The sequence below is a fragment of the Engystomops pustulosus genome, chromosome 4 (genome assembly GCF_040894005.1).
Source record: "Engystomops pustulosus chromosome 4, aEngPut4.maternal, whole genome shotgun sequence".
NCBI lineage: Eukaryota > Metazoa > Chordata > Amphibia > Anura > Leptodactylidae > Engystomops > Engystomops pustulosus.
The window spans coordinates 64,522,952-64,540,819 of NC_092414.1; the positions used below are offsets into that span (position 1 = coordinate 64,522,952).

Here is a 17,868-nt window from a genome sequence, read left to right on the forward strand (position 1 = left end):
GAATGACAATTGGAGCCAGTGCTTCAAACTTCCAATCTGTCCCTACCTACTTATTGGGTATCCCCTAAACGGAGGCTAATAACTGATCGACGTTCCCTCCCTAGGTAAGGTGTGAACACGTAACAATACAGACAAACAAAACACAATAAGGCAAGGTAAACAATCCGGAACGGCAACAGTGGGGAATAACAATAACCAAATAGAATAGTCAAGACACAGGCAAGAGATCAGAAACCAAGAACCTAGAGAATACAAGAGAAGCTAGTGAACACAGCAAGATAGCAGTTTGACCAGCAAGGAGTCAAGGCTTAAAGGGGTTCTCCGGTGACAAAGATTGACCTCACTATACCTTATCTCCCTACACTTATCACTTTACTAATTCAGTGCCATTAAATCTTCTGCCCCCTTTTCATGAAATCAAAGTCATTCCTGTACACTGCCAGCTCCTGCTACACTTACAGTTTCCATAGAAACGACCCGTATACTGTTTCTGCTCTCTGGTCTGACATGTGCATTCAGCTCCTTGTTCCCTGCTGTGGGGGTGTGGCTGCACCTTCCTCTGTTTGAAGAAGCTGTGCTGACCAGCGGGATTGTGGGAGATGTAGTCTTTAAGCAGAATGGGAGCAGCCATCTTGGAGTTATGCAGCTGCAGCAGTGAGCTGTGAAGTGATAAGTGAAAGAAAAGAAAGTATACAGCCCAGGGTTGTGAGGTAAGGGTGTGCAATTATAATATATGCAAAAGAACTGGTTAGTTAAAAAAAAAAAGTACATATAGTGACCGGAGAACCCCTTTAACTGGACACTTATAGGGAAACTAGGCCCTGACACAGGTGGAAGGAGCAAGAAAAAAATACAGGTCCACAGTGTTAATTCTTGCAAGACAGAATCAGTGAGGGGTGTGGCAGACATCAGGTCAGACAGCCACTAGAGCCTAGTTCAGACTGCAGGATGACAAAAAACTTAGGCCTTGCAGGGGGTACATGTGGCTGGGAGAATGGACACATGTAATGACCCAGTAAATGCGATCATTACAAAATATTGCGCTCCTATTAGATCGCATATGTCCATAACGCCTGATTACCAATTTGCGCCATCTGCTATCTGTAACAAGTTGAGTTTTATCATTATCAGTTCCGTTCTGCCCAAGGTTCTTAATTGGTGGATGCCTGTAACTCCTCCCAGAGCGAAAGTTAACATATAATCCTCTGGCTGGAAGTTCAAGAGAGAGCTCTCAGATTTCTGAGAGAGAACAGTCAAAGAACAATCTTAAAAAATAATATTTATCTCTGCACTAACCCGACACGGTTTGACTCTATGTTATATGTCAATATAACAATGGGACACTGGATGTGCTATAGGTGTAATACAGGTGCCTATCTGTATTACCAAGATAAAAAATTCTAAAAAATTTTTTTTACACCAAGCACCAATTCACACTGTACACAAAGGGTTATATGGTAGAAAGTTTTTATTGTAAAACCGAGATCATAAAGTAGTAGGGAAAGTAATATAGATCTCAATGGTAACTGTCAAAAAAAAGCCCATAAAAAACACATAAAAAACACATAAAATGTGCATAAACCATAAAAAAAATATATATACGTTAAAGAGCATAGAGATTTTGTCATGTAATTTACATAGACATGTTGTTTGTTATTATTATAACATTTTTAAGATCTGAGGCAGAACAAAAAAGTAGAGTAGCACTGAAGGCCCCACGTGCTCACCCTTACCAATTATAAAAATGCATATATCATGTATTATACATATATCCGTGGGAGAAAAAATGGTTAGATGCTAGATGGTGGACCTCTGCTTTGGATTTTAGTCTCCTGACTGCCCAAGGTATGAGGCAGCACTATGACTGCTTCTAGAATCTCACTCTGTAGACTGACCAAGGACCATGTGCTCCCACCCACAATGGGTTTTATAAACTCCCCCTTTCTAGGTGACAAGCACTTGTCCAACCAGCACACTCCTTCCTTCACAGCAATTACAGAGCATATAATTGGATAGAAAAGTTAACTCTTGACATCCCTGGCAGAGGCTTAAAGCTGAAGTTACTAAGTTTACCATGTTAGAGCCCCTGTATGAGTTACGCAGGCTAACCAGACAGCTCCTGACAAGGAGAGGGACACTTTTGCAACACCTACCTAACATATGCATCAGCAGGGATGTTGCAGAAGCAATACTCTTCCTTTCTCCTCTGACCAGTGGCTCTACACGTTTCAGAGCTTCATACAGCCACCACACAGATTAGAAGAGAAGAAGGGCGTATATGTTTAGTTTTTTTTCTACAGTGAAAAGTAGGAGTGAGGTTGGCTGGCTATTTCAATGGAGGGGGCATAAATTGTGGCCTTCAAATGGGGCTATTACACGTGAAGGTGCTAAAAACAATGATATAACCAACTGCAGCCAATTCCTTATAATCCACTCTTTTCTGTAGCCCACTCCTAATAATGCCCCCCTTTGCTATGGCCTGTGCTTATAAAGATGGGGCTACAGAAAAGACTGTGACATTTGATTACTGTGAAGCAGACAATGAGACAATTGGCTACTGGGGGCACTGAAAATAATGGTTATTGGCTGACACTATGACTATTGAATAAAAGGAAGAACTGTAACTATTGGCTACTTTGTGGGGACACTACGGCTATTGGGCACATATTGGTAATGCTGGTGTCTTAAGTTGTTTAACAATATGGTCAGCTTTGTAGTTGCCCTCATATGGTTTATTATAATTGGTGGTGACTGTAGTAAATAGCTTGATTGACTATTAAGGGCTTTTTAAATTCAGTAATAAAATGACATTGTGATGCAGTTTCAACTGCAACGTGTGGCCTCACCCTCCAGGTCACTGAATGTATATATGTTTGCTTCTATCCAAATATATTTAACTTTTAAAGGATTTGTATGACAACAGAAACAAATGTTGATCATTTTGTTGCTGGACAGTGTTACGGTATACTAGATTAACAACACAACGTGAAAAGGAGGAAAAACTGCAAAAGTTTTTTATGTTAACATTTTTTAAAGAATTATAGAACATTTCATTTTTTGTAGGCAATATCTACATTTCTTCTAAAAAATAAATACAGTATTCTAAAACCCTGCAGTTTTCCCTCTGACCTGCATATAAAAGTCAGTGATCTCTCATACTGTATCTTTGCTCAGGCAGGGTTGATGTAAGGTCTTGCTGGGTCCATTCAGGACATACAGTTGTTTGGAGCGTCTATATTTCAGGTATGTCACTCACCATGTAAACATACACAGGCACAAAACATCAGCTGTGCACTAGCTGAAAGTCGTCTTTCAGAGCGCTCATATAGATTAGCAGCTGTGGAAACAAATAATGAGATTCAGTCTGCAAGTAGCACAGATTATTTCAGACATGTTACACCATTGTCATGTCAGTTCAGATATCTTTTCTAATTTGTTATCTTTGAGAGTAAAGAACCAGCAGGAGACATATAAGGTCACGTAAAACAGTAAAAGTAATAGCGTCTCATATCACGCGTAAAATGCTGTCGCTAATTTTCCCTTTTATGCTCGTGCCAATATAAATATTCTATTGATTAGCGCAATAAATTGTCAAATATTTTCACACAATCATGAAAAGGTTTCTACACCTGGAAAAATATACATTTGAATAGTTCTCCACGCTATTCAGATTTTTTTGTATTGATTTCATGAGAAGCATATTGCAGACTATACGGATAATTTATATCATTGTCTCAGTGATCTCTTGGTCTTACCATGTGCTGACAATGTGCTCACAATTTATTTATTGTAATTCTTTCACTTAAATAGGTCAAATGAGTTAAATAGGGCCTGTTCTTCTGTTACAGAGTTTTAACATATCACAATAATATCACCATGATAGTATTAAGAAGCATGCATTAATATAAATTGTAGAGGTTCAATATTTCTACCATTATTCTCGGTTAGGGATCTTATTATAAAACCTATTATCTATATATGCTTTGGTTTGGTATATGATAACCTTTACAGTTAAACTGTTCTTGTCATTTTAGATATATAATACACCAGCGATCCTGCACTGGTGTATGATAGCGGCCACGCCCCCCTGTGTCCGGCTGGATACATCATGCGGCTTAGATCAAAAGAACACAGGTACGGAGTGGGGGCCGTTGGGCCCTTCAATACTGCCTCCAGGCCCACATGACACACTGTCGGATATGCTGAAAAACAGCTTGATCCATGGATGCTTCACCTCACAGTTTACAGGAAATAAAGTATCAAATGCAAATGTCTTAGTAGGAGGATCATATGAAGTTGTGTAGAGTCTGTGCCACTTGGGTCAAAGTCGTCTCAGCAACAGAATCGGGACCTACACAAAATTCAGTGGTGGATAGGATAGGCTGGGGCACATCACGTTGTATCAAACTTCTGGCTTTTGGTCCTGCAGTGACAATAGTGACAACAGATACAGTTGGACAATAATTGGAAATGACATCCACAGGGATGCATCATGTATGGGCTCTTGTGTTTAAAGAGGACCTGTCACCCATAAATTGGGCACTAGGAGCAGCTCCCAGTGCTTAAACAAACGCCGCAGTGTTAGAGTGATAGCGTTACCAGAAACTTCCGGTAATGCTATCTAACACTGCAGCAGAGTACAATGTAATCGTCAGACCGCTCGCCAAGCGGTCCGATGTATTCATGAGGGGGCAGCGTTGGGCCGAGATTAGGGGCGGTGACTGCCGCATGACGGGAAAGAGGCAGCACCTCGGACCGCCCCCTCATGAATACGTCAGACCGCTTTGCGCGCGGTCCGACGTTTACATTGTACTCCGCCGCAGTGTTAGATAGCATTAACGGAGGTTTCCGGTAACAATTTCATTCTAACATTGCGGCTTTGTTTAACCCCTTCACGCTCCGTGACGGATATATCCGCCATGGAGCTGTGAAGGTTGTATGAAGAAGGCTCACGGGCTGAGCCTTCTTCATACAGAGATGGGCTTTGCTGCATATCGCAGCAAAGACCCATCGCTATCACCCGCGGTCGGTGCCGCCATCTTACCTCCGATCGCCGCTCCCCCGAACGTCATCGGGGGGCGGCGATTGGTTGCCATGGTAGCCTCGGGTCTTCGTTTGACCCGAGGATACACTGCTTCTGCACATGCATTACAATGAGCCTGTGGCTCATTGTAATGTATAGTGAGCAGAAATGCCATATACTGCGATACAGTAGTATTGCAGTATATGGCAGGAGCGATCAGAACATCTAGGGTTAATGTACCCTAGAGGGTCTACTAAATAGTGGGGAAAAAAAGAAAAAAAAAATTTTAAAAACTGTAAAAAAATAATAAAATATTAAAAGTTCAAATCACCCCCCTTTCCCTAGAACTGATATAAAATATAATAAATAGTAAAAATCACAGACACATTAGGTATCGCCGCATCCCAAAATGCTCGATCTATCAAAATATAAAAACGGTTATTGACGGCGGTGACCTCCGGAACGGCAAATGGCGCCCAAATGTCCAAAACGCGACTTTTACACCTTTTTAGATGACATAAAAAATGTAATAAAAAATGATCAAAATGTCGCACAGTCCTCAAAACGGTAGCAATGAGAACGTCAGCTCATTTCGCAAAAAATTACACCTCACACAGCTCCATGTGCCAAAGTATGAAAAAGTTATTCGCGTCAGAAGATGGCAAAAATGTTTTTTTCTTTTTTGTAGACATTTGTTTAATTTTTGAAAATGTATTAAAACGCAATAAAACCTGTATAAATTTGGTATCACCGCAATCGTACCGAACTAAAGAATAAAGTAGAGGTTTTATTTGGAGCGCAGAGTGAAAGTCGTAAAAACTGAGCCCACAAGAACATGCAGTTTTTTTCAATTTTTCCACATTTGGAATTTTTTTGCGGCTTCCCACTACATGGCAGGGAATAATAAATAACATCATGGGAAAGTAAAATTTGTTACGCACAAAATAAGCCCTCACACAGGTCTGTACACGGAAAAATGAAAAGTTATGGATTTTTGAAGATGGAGAGCGAGAAATTAGCGAAAATACCCTGCGTCCTTAAGGGGTTAAGCACTAGAAGCTGCTTACTTTAGTGGGTGACAGGTTCTCTTTAAGTTTATATACATTTTTTTTTTCCTGTCCACCCTAGCAAATGTTTATCCTGGAAAAGAACTGTGGAGGAAGCACTGCATAGAGTAATGCTGCATATATTGTATATTGTGCGCTGACTAGCCTAGGGTGCAGGGCCACCTATAAGCCAATAGGAACTTTGGCCCACAGCTGCTAAAGTGGTAGATATGTTCTTGAAACATTCGGCAAGTGGTTTCAATGTTATGACTGTTCTCTACCTCGTCTTTACCACAATAGTTCATTACAAAAAATATAAAGCTAAATGGAAATTTAAGCCATTATTGAGACTGGATAAATGTAGGTAAATTACTAATTTTAGAACCTCCTGAATTTCATGCTCATATTAATTTATTTGAAAGGCTTAAACTTTAGTGCACAAGCAGCCTCTAGTGGTCACCTGCTATTATTACAATGTGTTAAAAAGTAAACTATAAAACTCACCACAAAAGATTGGAAATATTAATTTGCACCATCACATAATATACCACTACGTTTCATCTCCCATGTTACACAGTATATATAACAAGGGATTCAGGCATCTAGCATACAACCCATCATCAATGGGACTTCTGTTTATAAATGTATTCACAATCCAACTTAAATTGGGCTGGCCACTAATACAAAAGTTTACAAGGTAGGGTCATAAATTTTATGTGTAGTGGCTGGTAACTACAGATCATGTGACCCACCAGCAGTAAGACTTGGGATTTCTGATGACATCATGTGTCATGCTGGCTTCCAGTGGATAGAGAGGGCCATGTAGTTATGCAGATGTTAATAAAGTACACCAAAACCTATATAATGTGGGCATCAATAAAGGTAACTAAAAAATCAAACAAAGAAGTAATCCAGTGGTCACCTACAGTAGGGACAAGAAGTATTTGATCCCAGGCTGATTTTTCAGGTTTTCCAACCTACAAACAATGGAGAGGGCTGTCACTTTTTTCAGAGGTACATTTCAACTGTGAGAGACAGAATCTACAAAAGTATAATACAAGTAATAATAGATATGCATTTTATTGCATGAAATTTGATACAAAAGAAAAATAGGTCATAGGTTCCCTGTATTTCTGGAACACGTTTACATATACAGCAGGGATTGATTTTGATCCACTTCAATTTTGATCCACTTCCACAGATCTTCTTCAAATATTTTGGGTTTATTGTTGCTGGGCAACACTGAGTTTAAGCACCCTCCAAAAATTTTCAATTGAGTTCAGGTCTGGAGACTGGCTAGACCACTCCAGGACCTTGAATTGCTTCATTCAGAACTAGTGAGTTTCTCCGATATGGGTTTCTATTGGATATCCCCAATTCGATCAAAGAAAGTTTGGCGCGGTCCGTTCCGTTAGTATTTTTTATTATATATAAAAACCAGAATATAATAAAAACATAAAAATGAAAAGCAAAACGCGTTTCGAACCCGTAACGGGTTCTTCATCAGTTGCACTACAGGGTGTGTATTGGTAACTAATTAATTCAGAGCAGCTCCTTTATAGCCCCAGCTGTGTGTTTTATGCTGGAAGACCCAGCCATGACCCATCTTCAATGTTCTTACTGAGGGAAGAGGGTTGTTGGCCAAAATCTGATAATACATGTTCCCATCCATCCTCCCTTTCATATGGTGCAGAGGTCCTGTTCCTTTAGCAGAAAACCCCCCAAAGTATATTTCCACCCCGTGCTTTTCATTTGGGAGGGTGTTCTGTGGGTTGTACTCATCCATCTTCTTCCTCCAAAAAATAGCGATGCACGTTGATTCTATATATGTTTATATTGGTCTCTCTAGTAATAAAATGATCTTCTACCATGCCTCCTCTGGATCATTCAGATACACCTTTGTGAACTTCAAACTCGCCTGGATACGTTCTGGCGTGAGCAAGGAGGCCATGCAAGCCTTGCAGGATCTTAATCCATGATGGCGTAGTCTGTTAATAATGGTAACAAATCTGTCAGCAGTGGTAAAAAGCCGACATACTGTAATATATATATATATAACATCTAAAAATTCAAATAACCCCACTTTCCCTAGAACTGATATAAACATAAACAGTAAAAATCATAAAGATAAATGTAACGTTGCAACATATAAAAATTTTTAAAAACTATAGAAATTTAGTATATGCATGATTGTTCCGACCCAAAGAATAAAGGAGACATGTAATTTACGGCCCACTGTGAAAGCTGTAAAAAAGCCAAGAAAATGGTGCACATGCGCTTTTTCATCAATTTTACTGTATTTGAAATTTTTATCCCGCTTCCCAGTACACGGAATGGAATATTAAATACTGTCACTATGAAGTGCAATTTGTTACACAGAAAACAAGCCCTCACACAGCTCTGTACATGGAAAAATTAAAAGGTTATAGATTTTTGGAAGGTGGAGAGTGAAAAATGGAAATGCAAAACAAAAAAGGGCGAGGTCGTTAAGGGGTCAAAGAACATCTACCACCAGGATGAAGGACTGTATGCAAATGAGCCGGTGGGGCTCCAGGCTCCATTAATGCCTATGGAGCCTGGAGCCCCTCACACTCATTTGCATACAGTCCTTCATCCTGGTGGTAGATGTCCTTTAAGGTTTCATGTACAGATGCATTAAGTGTTTGCGGCAGCTGGAAATCCTCTTGTTAGTGTAAGAAAAAAACTGTGGTCCACAAAATCTAGACATGTAAATAGGCCTTATGTTGACAGCAACATTACAGTAATTTCAGTAAAGTTAGGGACAAGCATTACACATATTGGTGCAAAAACCTTAATAAATCCTAAAGATTCTAAAATTAGTATAAATTATATATATAATCCTTTATCTTTTATTAGAAAATCAGCTTTGATATGTAATTACTGATTCTTCAAAGCATCAATGTGTTTGGTGACAGAAAAGAAATATTAGAATTTGTATGTGCAACATAAAACTCATTATTCTTCTTGTCAAAAACAAATATTTAATTTTTTTGTACGACAAATGTGCAAAAGAATCAATCTCCGCTTCCCACCCTGTTAGGGGAACAGTTTGGATTGTAATTAGTTCTCATTTGAGTAGGTAATCATTTTCATTTACTTGCATAAACACAGGACATTGTGATCCATTAGCAAATAATGTTCCTCATTAAACTGTGCAAGAACTTTGTGCTCTGGGGCAGGTGTGTGTGTGTGTGTGTGTTTTTTACATTTGCTAAAGTTACACCAATCAGATTTTTCAATATACCAACTGGTTTTAACAAAATAAAAAGTTGCCCCATTGTGAGCACCTATAGAAACTGACGTGTTCTATCTTGCCATATAGGAGCTGAAACTATATATGTAAGGCTGCATCTGTTCTTCTGCCAATGTTTCAGGTTCATTTACAGATACAGCCTGGAAAATAATGGGAATGTACGATTGTTAGGCGAGTTTCCTATAAGCTAGCAGGGTCTGATTAAAACAATCCATGTGCTGGAGAGATTTCCTGGATCAAACTTCCCTTTCACTGGACTTAACTCAGCAGGTCAATTCAGTCCAGTGATAGGAGGTTCGGTCTAGTATGGCCTGAAAAAAACCCATTCACATGGGATTTCTTTCTAGAGGCCTAGAGCGGTCTAATAAGCAGGATCCCTTCTAAAATCATGGTAGGGGGCGATATGTGGATAACCCCATTTAATAATACTTATCCACATGAAGAACCACAGATTTCTGCTGCTGATACAGGGAGTACCTCTGGCCACTATGGCTTAGAAACTGAAATCTGTTGGGGGGGGGGGGGGCAATTTATCATATGTTCATGTTAACCCTGCCTCCAGGCATGTTGGCTATATCTGGTGGCCGTCATGTGGCAGGGCAGTTCCACACCAGATCCTGCCTGGAGTGCAATTCCGCTATAAATAGTGGCATTTTCCTTACTGTACATCATAAATTGCACAGAGAAAACTGATGCACAAGCTCTCATAAATCACCCCTGTAAGTCTATTAGGAGAGTGTTGGAAAACAGAATTTAAGCCCTTCATGACTATCAAATGACTATATATATATATATATATATATATACGCGTCAAGACAGTGTCCCAACTTTAAACAGTCATATCTCCAGAACCGTAGACCATAAGCCTGGTATGTTATTAAAGGGGAGATTCTAGGTGCCAGGGTTCAGGAGATATGACCGTTTGATGTGAACCACCGTCTAGCCTGTAAATGCCCCCCCTGGACCTGGGAAAAGCTGATGGATTGGATTCACAATACATATTTATAACATATTTTGGTACAGGTTTATACAATTTAACCGCTTATTGAAAAAAAAAAATTTTTTCCTGGGAACATCTACCTCAGAAGAAAGGATTATTTGTAGAATAGGACTGAGATTACGCAAGAGCTTTTTTTTTTTCCAGGGGAATCATGGTAAAAAGTTCTGCTTTTATAGCAAACTTTTATAAAAACATTAAACCAGGATGCTGTATCCTGTTGCCTCTTAGTATTATTGTGCAATCAGACAATTGCTGAATCCTAAAAAGAAACAGAACCTTTTAACAGGATGTAAACGTGTTTTCAACCTGTCTTCTGACACACAGGTGCAGCGAACTGGAATAAGAAAAATACAATGTAGGAGAACCTGTTGAAGCCTCACCGTACATTAAAATGTATTTTAAGTGACATTCTTAATTTCCAAATTCTTAAGGTTTCTTTTGCCATCCATTTTAATATGGAAAAATAATTGTGCAAACACCTCTATGTGCCTCACTCCAACTCCAGCCTACCAATAAAAGTGACAAATGAAAGCCTGAAAATGTAGTGATCAGCTTTTTGTCCTGCTCCTAGCAAATCATGGCTCATAAAAAGGAATAAGCAGTGGAACATATGGGCATATGGACAGAAGTATTATTATTATTATAAAGGGGTGAGAACTATTAATGATCTTTCCATTGAATAAGTACTTATTGCATGATTCCCTACTGATCATCTGTTATGTACTATAGCTAGACCAATAAGAACAGCTGCATTGGTTCACACTGCAGGCCCAGCTCCTATTCACATGAAGGAGTTATATACAGGACTGATGGAGTTGTATTCTTCTGTCTCTGGTTGTCAGATCCTCACTCATCAGCCATTGAACACTTATCCTGTGATCATTAATAAACTAATATTTTAAGGATGTGCATACTTAGAACACAGACTTAGAACATGGTTTTGGAAAACATACATACCAAAATTGAACCACATTTGAGTTAAAAAGGGACAAACAGCTTTAATGTTGCATACTAAATAACTTAAAATATCTGTCTGGGAAAGGATCAGTTAAATAAGAATTGTTTATAAGCTATTAACAAATAGCTTAACAGAAGAGTTGTACGACACCATTTCACTTATAGCATTATAAATCCAGTACATTGTAATCTTGTACTGATCTTGAGTGACAACCTGTATTCAGAGCTGCATTCACAATTCTGTTGGTTTTACAGCAGAAATCTCACAGCATTCATTGCTGCCCATTAATCGAAATCAAGCATGGATAAACCAGCGGCACTGCAAGTACAGTGTTCATGGCCTTTTCATTTCAACTTTTAAAATGCTGAGGATAAAGGACTGAGGGTGTGTCACCAGAGCCCCTCCATGCTGTTACAGCATGCACAAAGCACTCCTTCCACCTTCCCACTATGTACTGAAACTTTCTCTGCTACAGCGAGATTACATGGAGGGAGGAGAGGAGGAGGACAATACCTTGTAACAGCTTCTGCGGCTAAAGTGGTGAGGGGCCTAGTAGCTTTTTTAGGCTCCATAGCATAATTATAACAGTTGATTTTAAAAAATAGAAGATGGCCCTGGTTTATCATGCTCAATTCTGATGGTAGATTTCCTTTAAAGCAAACCTGTCACCACACTAGGTCAGATGAATGGAGTGGGCAGTGCAGCCCGACTGTCTGACTGTATCCTACAAAGAAATGAAAAATATTTTCATTCACGCTTAACCTAGAAATATGCTTAAAACACCTCTAGGGGACATGTATATTACATAAGGTGGTGCTGTTAGGGGACTTGGGGGGGTTAGTGTGGCGACAGGTTCTCTTTAAGTATAAACTCTCCTATTTGAGCAGCAGGATTGTGAACTAATCTCTGGGCTACAATACAGGCTACAATCAAATGTTACCTCAGTTTGAGATCTTTATGTAAACTATGATATCACACTCAATACATGCTTTAACACTGAATCTGAAATAGCTTTTATTGTAAAATATAGCAAGTTGAAAACTCAGGATCTTCTTTACTACTTTCAAATTCTTCCCAGCTTGTTGGTTCAGCCAGCAAACCTGAGCACTTAAAAGTCCTATATAAAACACGAACATAAGATGTATGTCACTTGTTCCCCATAAGATGTGCATGAAATAGACGGCTTTAGTGATCCACAACAGCAGATTAGGTCCTTCTTCAAAACATGTTTGGCCCATTGCAGTCCAAATTGAATGTACAGTTCAAAACACAGATATAAGGGCGAATACACCATATAATAAAGCACAGGGATAAGCGACAAGGAGCTGCTGTCCTTCCATGGCCAAGGCAGAGATGAAGATCTTAGAGGCGGAAAAGCTGCACCAACCTATTATTAGAGCTGTGAGGAGGACACCAACAATCCCTCTGAAATAAACAAGATGACAAATTAATATTGTAGAAATAAACCTAATACTAGGCGTACTAAATACTAATACTTCTACTAACAGAGCAAACTGATCAGTAGGATGGAGGAAAACTTACTGTAAAGAAAAGACTACAGCAAATCCAGACAGTATAATCATTGGGAGAAGACAGTAGCCCAGTACGCTGGAAACGCAGCCAAATGAGACTCCGGTCATACTCATCAAATTGAGAAGACAGAACATCCCTACGCAGCCAATTGCGCTGATCCCATAGACGTAGCCAAACTGAATTTTACCAGCCTACCAATAAAAGGAAAAAAAATATTTGTAAACCATAGAATCGTAAAAAACTGCACATATACACACACAAGAATTACACACCAGAATACATTCTCCACTCATCACAAGTGCCCCTCGTTTTTACTGGATTTTCATGTTTTGGCCACAATGCCAATAGGGAAATCCCATAGAAGTCATTGGAGCACAGGAAGGAGATCAGAACTGTGTTGAATTGAGTTCTATGGGACTTCTGGCCAGCTGGTCATACAAACATACAAGCCGATGTTACCAGTCACTCAACAATGAAAGATTACATCAAAAATTGTAACTACCAGTAACAAAGTGGCACCAAATGCAAGACAAAAAACCATTGGTCCAGTTAAATCTGTTTCATTCATGATGCTGCCATCTGCTGCTTTTAGAGGGTGTAGCACAGTTAACGTTTTCTGCCATATGTGGTCAAAATTGATTCCAAGCTCTGTGGAGTAAGATACATATACATATTTATTGGAAAATAAAAGGAACAGTCAAACTATAATATTCCACAAATATCTACAGCACCCGATTCAATTCAGTAGCAAAGTGGAGGAACACTATGTACCCATGTGCTAACGGCCACGGCTTCATTAAAGCTAGCAAAGCGGCTGTACACAATGTACTAGAGCAGTGATGGCGAAGCTTTTAGAGACTGAGTGCCAAAACTACAACCAAACCCACTTATTTAAATGCAAAGTGCCAACAGTAACATGTTGCTACCTATTTTGTCACGGCTTTTAATTGTATCAGCGTCCTGAGGACAGCAATACAGATGAAAGAGAAGAAATTCAGATTATCATTGTAGCTTCCTTCCAGGGTCTCCTGAACAAGAATTGTGGGGCCCCGAGCAGGAACTACCAGGCACCTCCTTGCTCCTTCTGTAGTCCCTGATAGCTAAGCATGTGTAGCTTTAAAATAGCACTGATCACAGCACCTCCTGGGTGGCCAGGGACTACGGGAGTCCTGCCTGGAAACTCTGGGCTGGGGTGATGGCCTGGGTGCCCACAGAGAGTGCTCCGAGTGCCACTTCTGGCACCTGTGCCATAGGTTCGCCACCACTGTACTAGGGCAATGTGGCAAACCTGCCAGAAGTGACACTCAGAGCCCTCTGTGTGGGCACCCAGGCCATCACCATAGAGGACTTAAGGCATCTACTTGCAGTACCAGACAGCCCAGGATTTGCCATGCTCAGTGCTATTTTAAATTGACAGCGCTGTCTGACTACAGGAGGAGTGGGATGTGTGGACATGTGTGGCATCTCATGCTCCAGTACTGACAATTCTTCCTGTTTAGGTCACCATGAATTTGTCCTACTTCTTTCTACCGTAATGGTGTCCTCAGGATGCGATTAAAAAGCTACAAGAGGGCTGGGGGGTAATAAATTTGTGCTTAAAGGAAATCTACCACCAGAAGGAAGGATTATAAAGCAAGCACACTGACATGATGGTGAGCGCGCCCTCTGGCAGGATCTGATCTTTTAGCTTCTATTCTCCTGGTTTTTACATAAAAAGCAAATCCTGACAGAGGGGACAAATTTCTGCTTTACAATCCTTCATCCTGGTGGTAGATTTAAATTGCCATGTTGGTCAATTGCGTGGGTTTTGGTTGTAGTTTGGGCACTCAGTTTCTAAAAGATTCACCATTACCCTAATACTAGTGGAATAGATTTTGGTGTATACCATAGCAAAAACAGTGTATATAACACACCAGCTGAGCTTATCATATCTTGGCTACAAAGTATTCATCCTGAGGAGTGTAATTTATAGTTGTAAATGAAACGGCTGATTATTACGCAGGATGGACTTTACCTTCTAACAAAGGTGGCTCATCGTCAAAAGTGCTTCCATACACGGACTCTGACGACGTAGGAGTGTAAGTTTGTGTTGGTTGATAAATCTGTCCTGTGTATGGCTGTTGCGGATTCATCATCTCTGGAGGCATGAAACCACCTTGTTGGCTATAGTCATACTGGTATTGTCTGCAAAACAATACATGATCATTATCCACAATGAGGTAAATATTTATTTAGCATTTCACAACCATCCAGTGTCTTTTGGACAAGTACCTCTGACGGCTATAGACCATGACGATCTTTTGGAACCTGCAAACTTTATTTAAAATATCCATCTATAGTGTGGATGGTGTTATACTACAGCTGGCCATAAAACTCATACAGTTCCTGCATAACCTCTTTATATACACAAATGCACTTTACTTGGCAATCAACAAAAGAGAAAAACTTTCTTAAAAAAAAAAACAAAAAACAACAACCTGGTACATACGAGTACATAGTGTGCAGCAGAACTCGTCATCTTACTTGTTATACTGTGCTCCAGCTTGTGTGTTGTAGTTGTAGGCCTGAGAAGGGTCATCTATACTGTAGTTTGTGTGGTAGAATTCTGGATTCACGTTTTCAAAGCCTGCCATGGCAGCAGCTCTGAAAGTCAAACACAAAACTATCAGTGGGCATTAAGCAGTTTAACTCTGCAATACATACTATCATAGATACAGCTGCACACAAACGTATTTGGTCCATCAATATAGACCCAGCACATTTGTTTGCGGATGGCTTTAAGTTAATCGCCTGCAGAACACGTTACTATCATCGTACACATTACGCAGAGAACAAAATAAAAAAAGTTACAGATTTCTTTTTTCGTCCACAGTCGGTCAATTTCCTGAAGCGATTTTTATTAATTTGGATGCATGAATAATCTGTACCACAGGCTCTATTAATGCAGATTTCTTTGTGGTGTCCCCTCATGCAGATCTGAATTCTGTACAGTCAGTCTTTTAGGAAAGTTCATTCGTTATGTGGTGGTCTGACAGACTGCCCTGTATATAGTACAGCAGCAATGATTGGTATCGCAGCTCAGCCCATTACAGGAGTTGGCCTAAGAAGCAAGCAGGCCACATGATAATGTGAACCTCAGTCCCATTCTGAATGGGACAACTCGGGCAACTTACAGTCCATCATTAAATTGTTCTCTGGGAGGTCCCAACTACAGGTCATGACAAAACCCCTTTGCAGTAGCCGCTCAAAGCAGGTGGTATACAAATACAATGCCACCACAATTAATGCAGCTTTAAAGAAAAATGGAATTCAGGCCGTGTCTGATCTGTTCCAGGGCATATGTGACAACATAAGATGGACCTCATTGATTAACAACGGGCTCTTTCATGGTTCATGTTACAGTTTAAAGGAAATTTACCATCAAAATCAAGCATGGATAAACCAGGGACACTTACTCATAGACCCATCCAGACACTGAGACTGTGGAAATCTTCTTCTATCCATGACCACCTTCCTTCTAAATTCAACTTTTAGACTTATGCTAATGGAAGTGTTACCAGAGGCCCTCCATACTGCAACTCCACCATGCAAGGGCACAGAGGGAGCTAGTGGGAATGTGAGGCAGTGCAACAGCCTGTGAAGCTGTAGCACGGAAGGACTCTGGTGGAGCCCTTTAGGCTAACTAGCACAATTTTGAAAGTTGATTTTAGAAGTAAGGAGACCATGGATACAAATATAAGAAGATTACAAATATAAGAAGATTACAAATATAAGAAGATTACAAATATAAGAAGATTACAACAGTCACGGTGCCTGGATCTATGAGTAAGTGTCTCTGGTTTATCATGCTCCATGGTAGGTTTTTATTAATCTTGGCCAACCCCTTTAATGTTATCTCCTAGTTAGGCAATAGAGGATAACAGTCAGATTGTCTTCACATGTTCCAGTTAGATTGCATTCCTACACCAGAGGGAGGATCACCCTGCTCTCATATGTGTTTAAAGTGAAAGAAAAACGAGACTGGTAAGGAGCACCATGCGTTTTATATTGTTTACATGCAAAACTCGGGGCACTTGTTACCGATCAGGCCGAGCTCTTCCCTGATCCGGCAGTATTGCATTGAGAAGAGCAATTCAAGCGTAACAGGTGAACGCAGCCTGAGATAAATGGTGGTACTTTGACCCAGTTACCCCAAATAATTAGAGTCACAGGATAAGCATTTAAATGAATAGGCAGATTCATTCACTGTGTTTGGTACACGCAGACATAGGACAACATTTAGCATATTTAATCATCATGATAACATTACATAAGGTGAGGACAACCCCATCCAAAACACTTTCTGAAAGATGGGACAGACCTAAACACCTCCATACAAATGGCTAGAGAGAAGCTGGGTGACAACCCCTGTGGCTGCAGGAAGTGCTGGCTCTGCTGCGGGTCAGGTCACAGTCATACTCCCAAATATAACATTTATTAGCAAAACCCGGGGACAGGATTACAGGAAAAGATGCTGTACACACAGAAGAACATAAACCGCAAGGCCACTCACTCCACCCCCGTGCAGCAACAGATATCACTCACCTCACGGGTCGCCCACACTCCCGTACCTACGTGTCAAGCTGAAAACCAGGGCGCTTCACTTCCGGGTTAGGAAGGTTGGACGCATGCGCAGAACCACTCAGCGCCTATGGTCGTGCACGCATCATATCCCGCCTCTTCCGCTAGGATATTAGCCTATGGGGCTCTCTGGATATTAGTCCCCGGGGCTGTGACTGCGCTGAGTGCCGCATCCTCTATAGATGTATGAGGATTACGGGGCTGTGCTTATGCAGCTGCCACGTAAATCTGGACAAACTGCCATTCATTTCAAAATCCATTACACTTTAAAAAAAATAAATAAATTTGTGCATCCAGACGGCAACTGGGAGTCCTGTGTAGGCAATGGGTTAGGCTGCGCTGGTACTGAATAAGGATACGTCAATGTCTGTACACAGGAAAGAATGTCTTTGGTGTGGAGCAATTGATTATTAT

General features: G+C 40.3%; 1 protein-coding gene and 1 long non-coding RNA gene across 4 annotated transcripts; one reads left to right on the plus strand and one right to left on the minus strand.

Annotated features, from left to right (window-relative positions):
• Positions 1 to 624: 624 nt before the first annotated feature.
• On the plus strand, positions 625 to 10,860 carry LOC140126549 (uncharacterized). Its single transcript, XR_011854857.1, has 4 exons — positions 625 to 710; positions 3,175 to 3,243; positions 4,035 to 4,134; positions 10,668 to 10,860. It is a non-coding gene; the product is annotated as an uncharacterized lncRNA (long non-coding RNA).
• Positions 10,861 to 12,300: 1,440 nt separating this feature from the next.
• On the minus strand, positions 12,301 to 17,571 carry YIPF5 (Yip1 domain family member 5). Of its 3 annotated transcripts, none has more exons than XM_072146125.1 (6): positions 17,419 to 17,571; positions 15,358 to 15,477; positions 14,849 to 15,018; positions 13,337 to 13,482; positions 12,844 to 13,025; positions 12,301 to 12,726 (listed from the first exon to the last, which is right to left on the minus strand). In XM_072146125.1, exons 2-6 carry the CDS (start codon positions 15,465 to 15,467, stop codon positions 12,564 to 12,566), a joined length of 771 nt encoding a protein of 256 aa, XP_072002226.1. In that variant the 5' UTR covers positions 15,468 to 15,477; positions 17,419 to 17,571; the 3' UTR covers positions 12,301 to 12,563. The 3 variants fall into 3 exon arrangements, with proteins under 3 accessions (XP_072002226.1, XP_072002227.1, XP_072002228.1); XM_072146126.1 differs by having other exon boundaries at positions 17,449 to 17,567; XM_072146127.1 differs by having other exon boundaries at positions 17,445 to 17,567.
• Between the last annotated feature and the right edge of the window lie 297 nt (positions 17,572 to 17,868).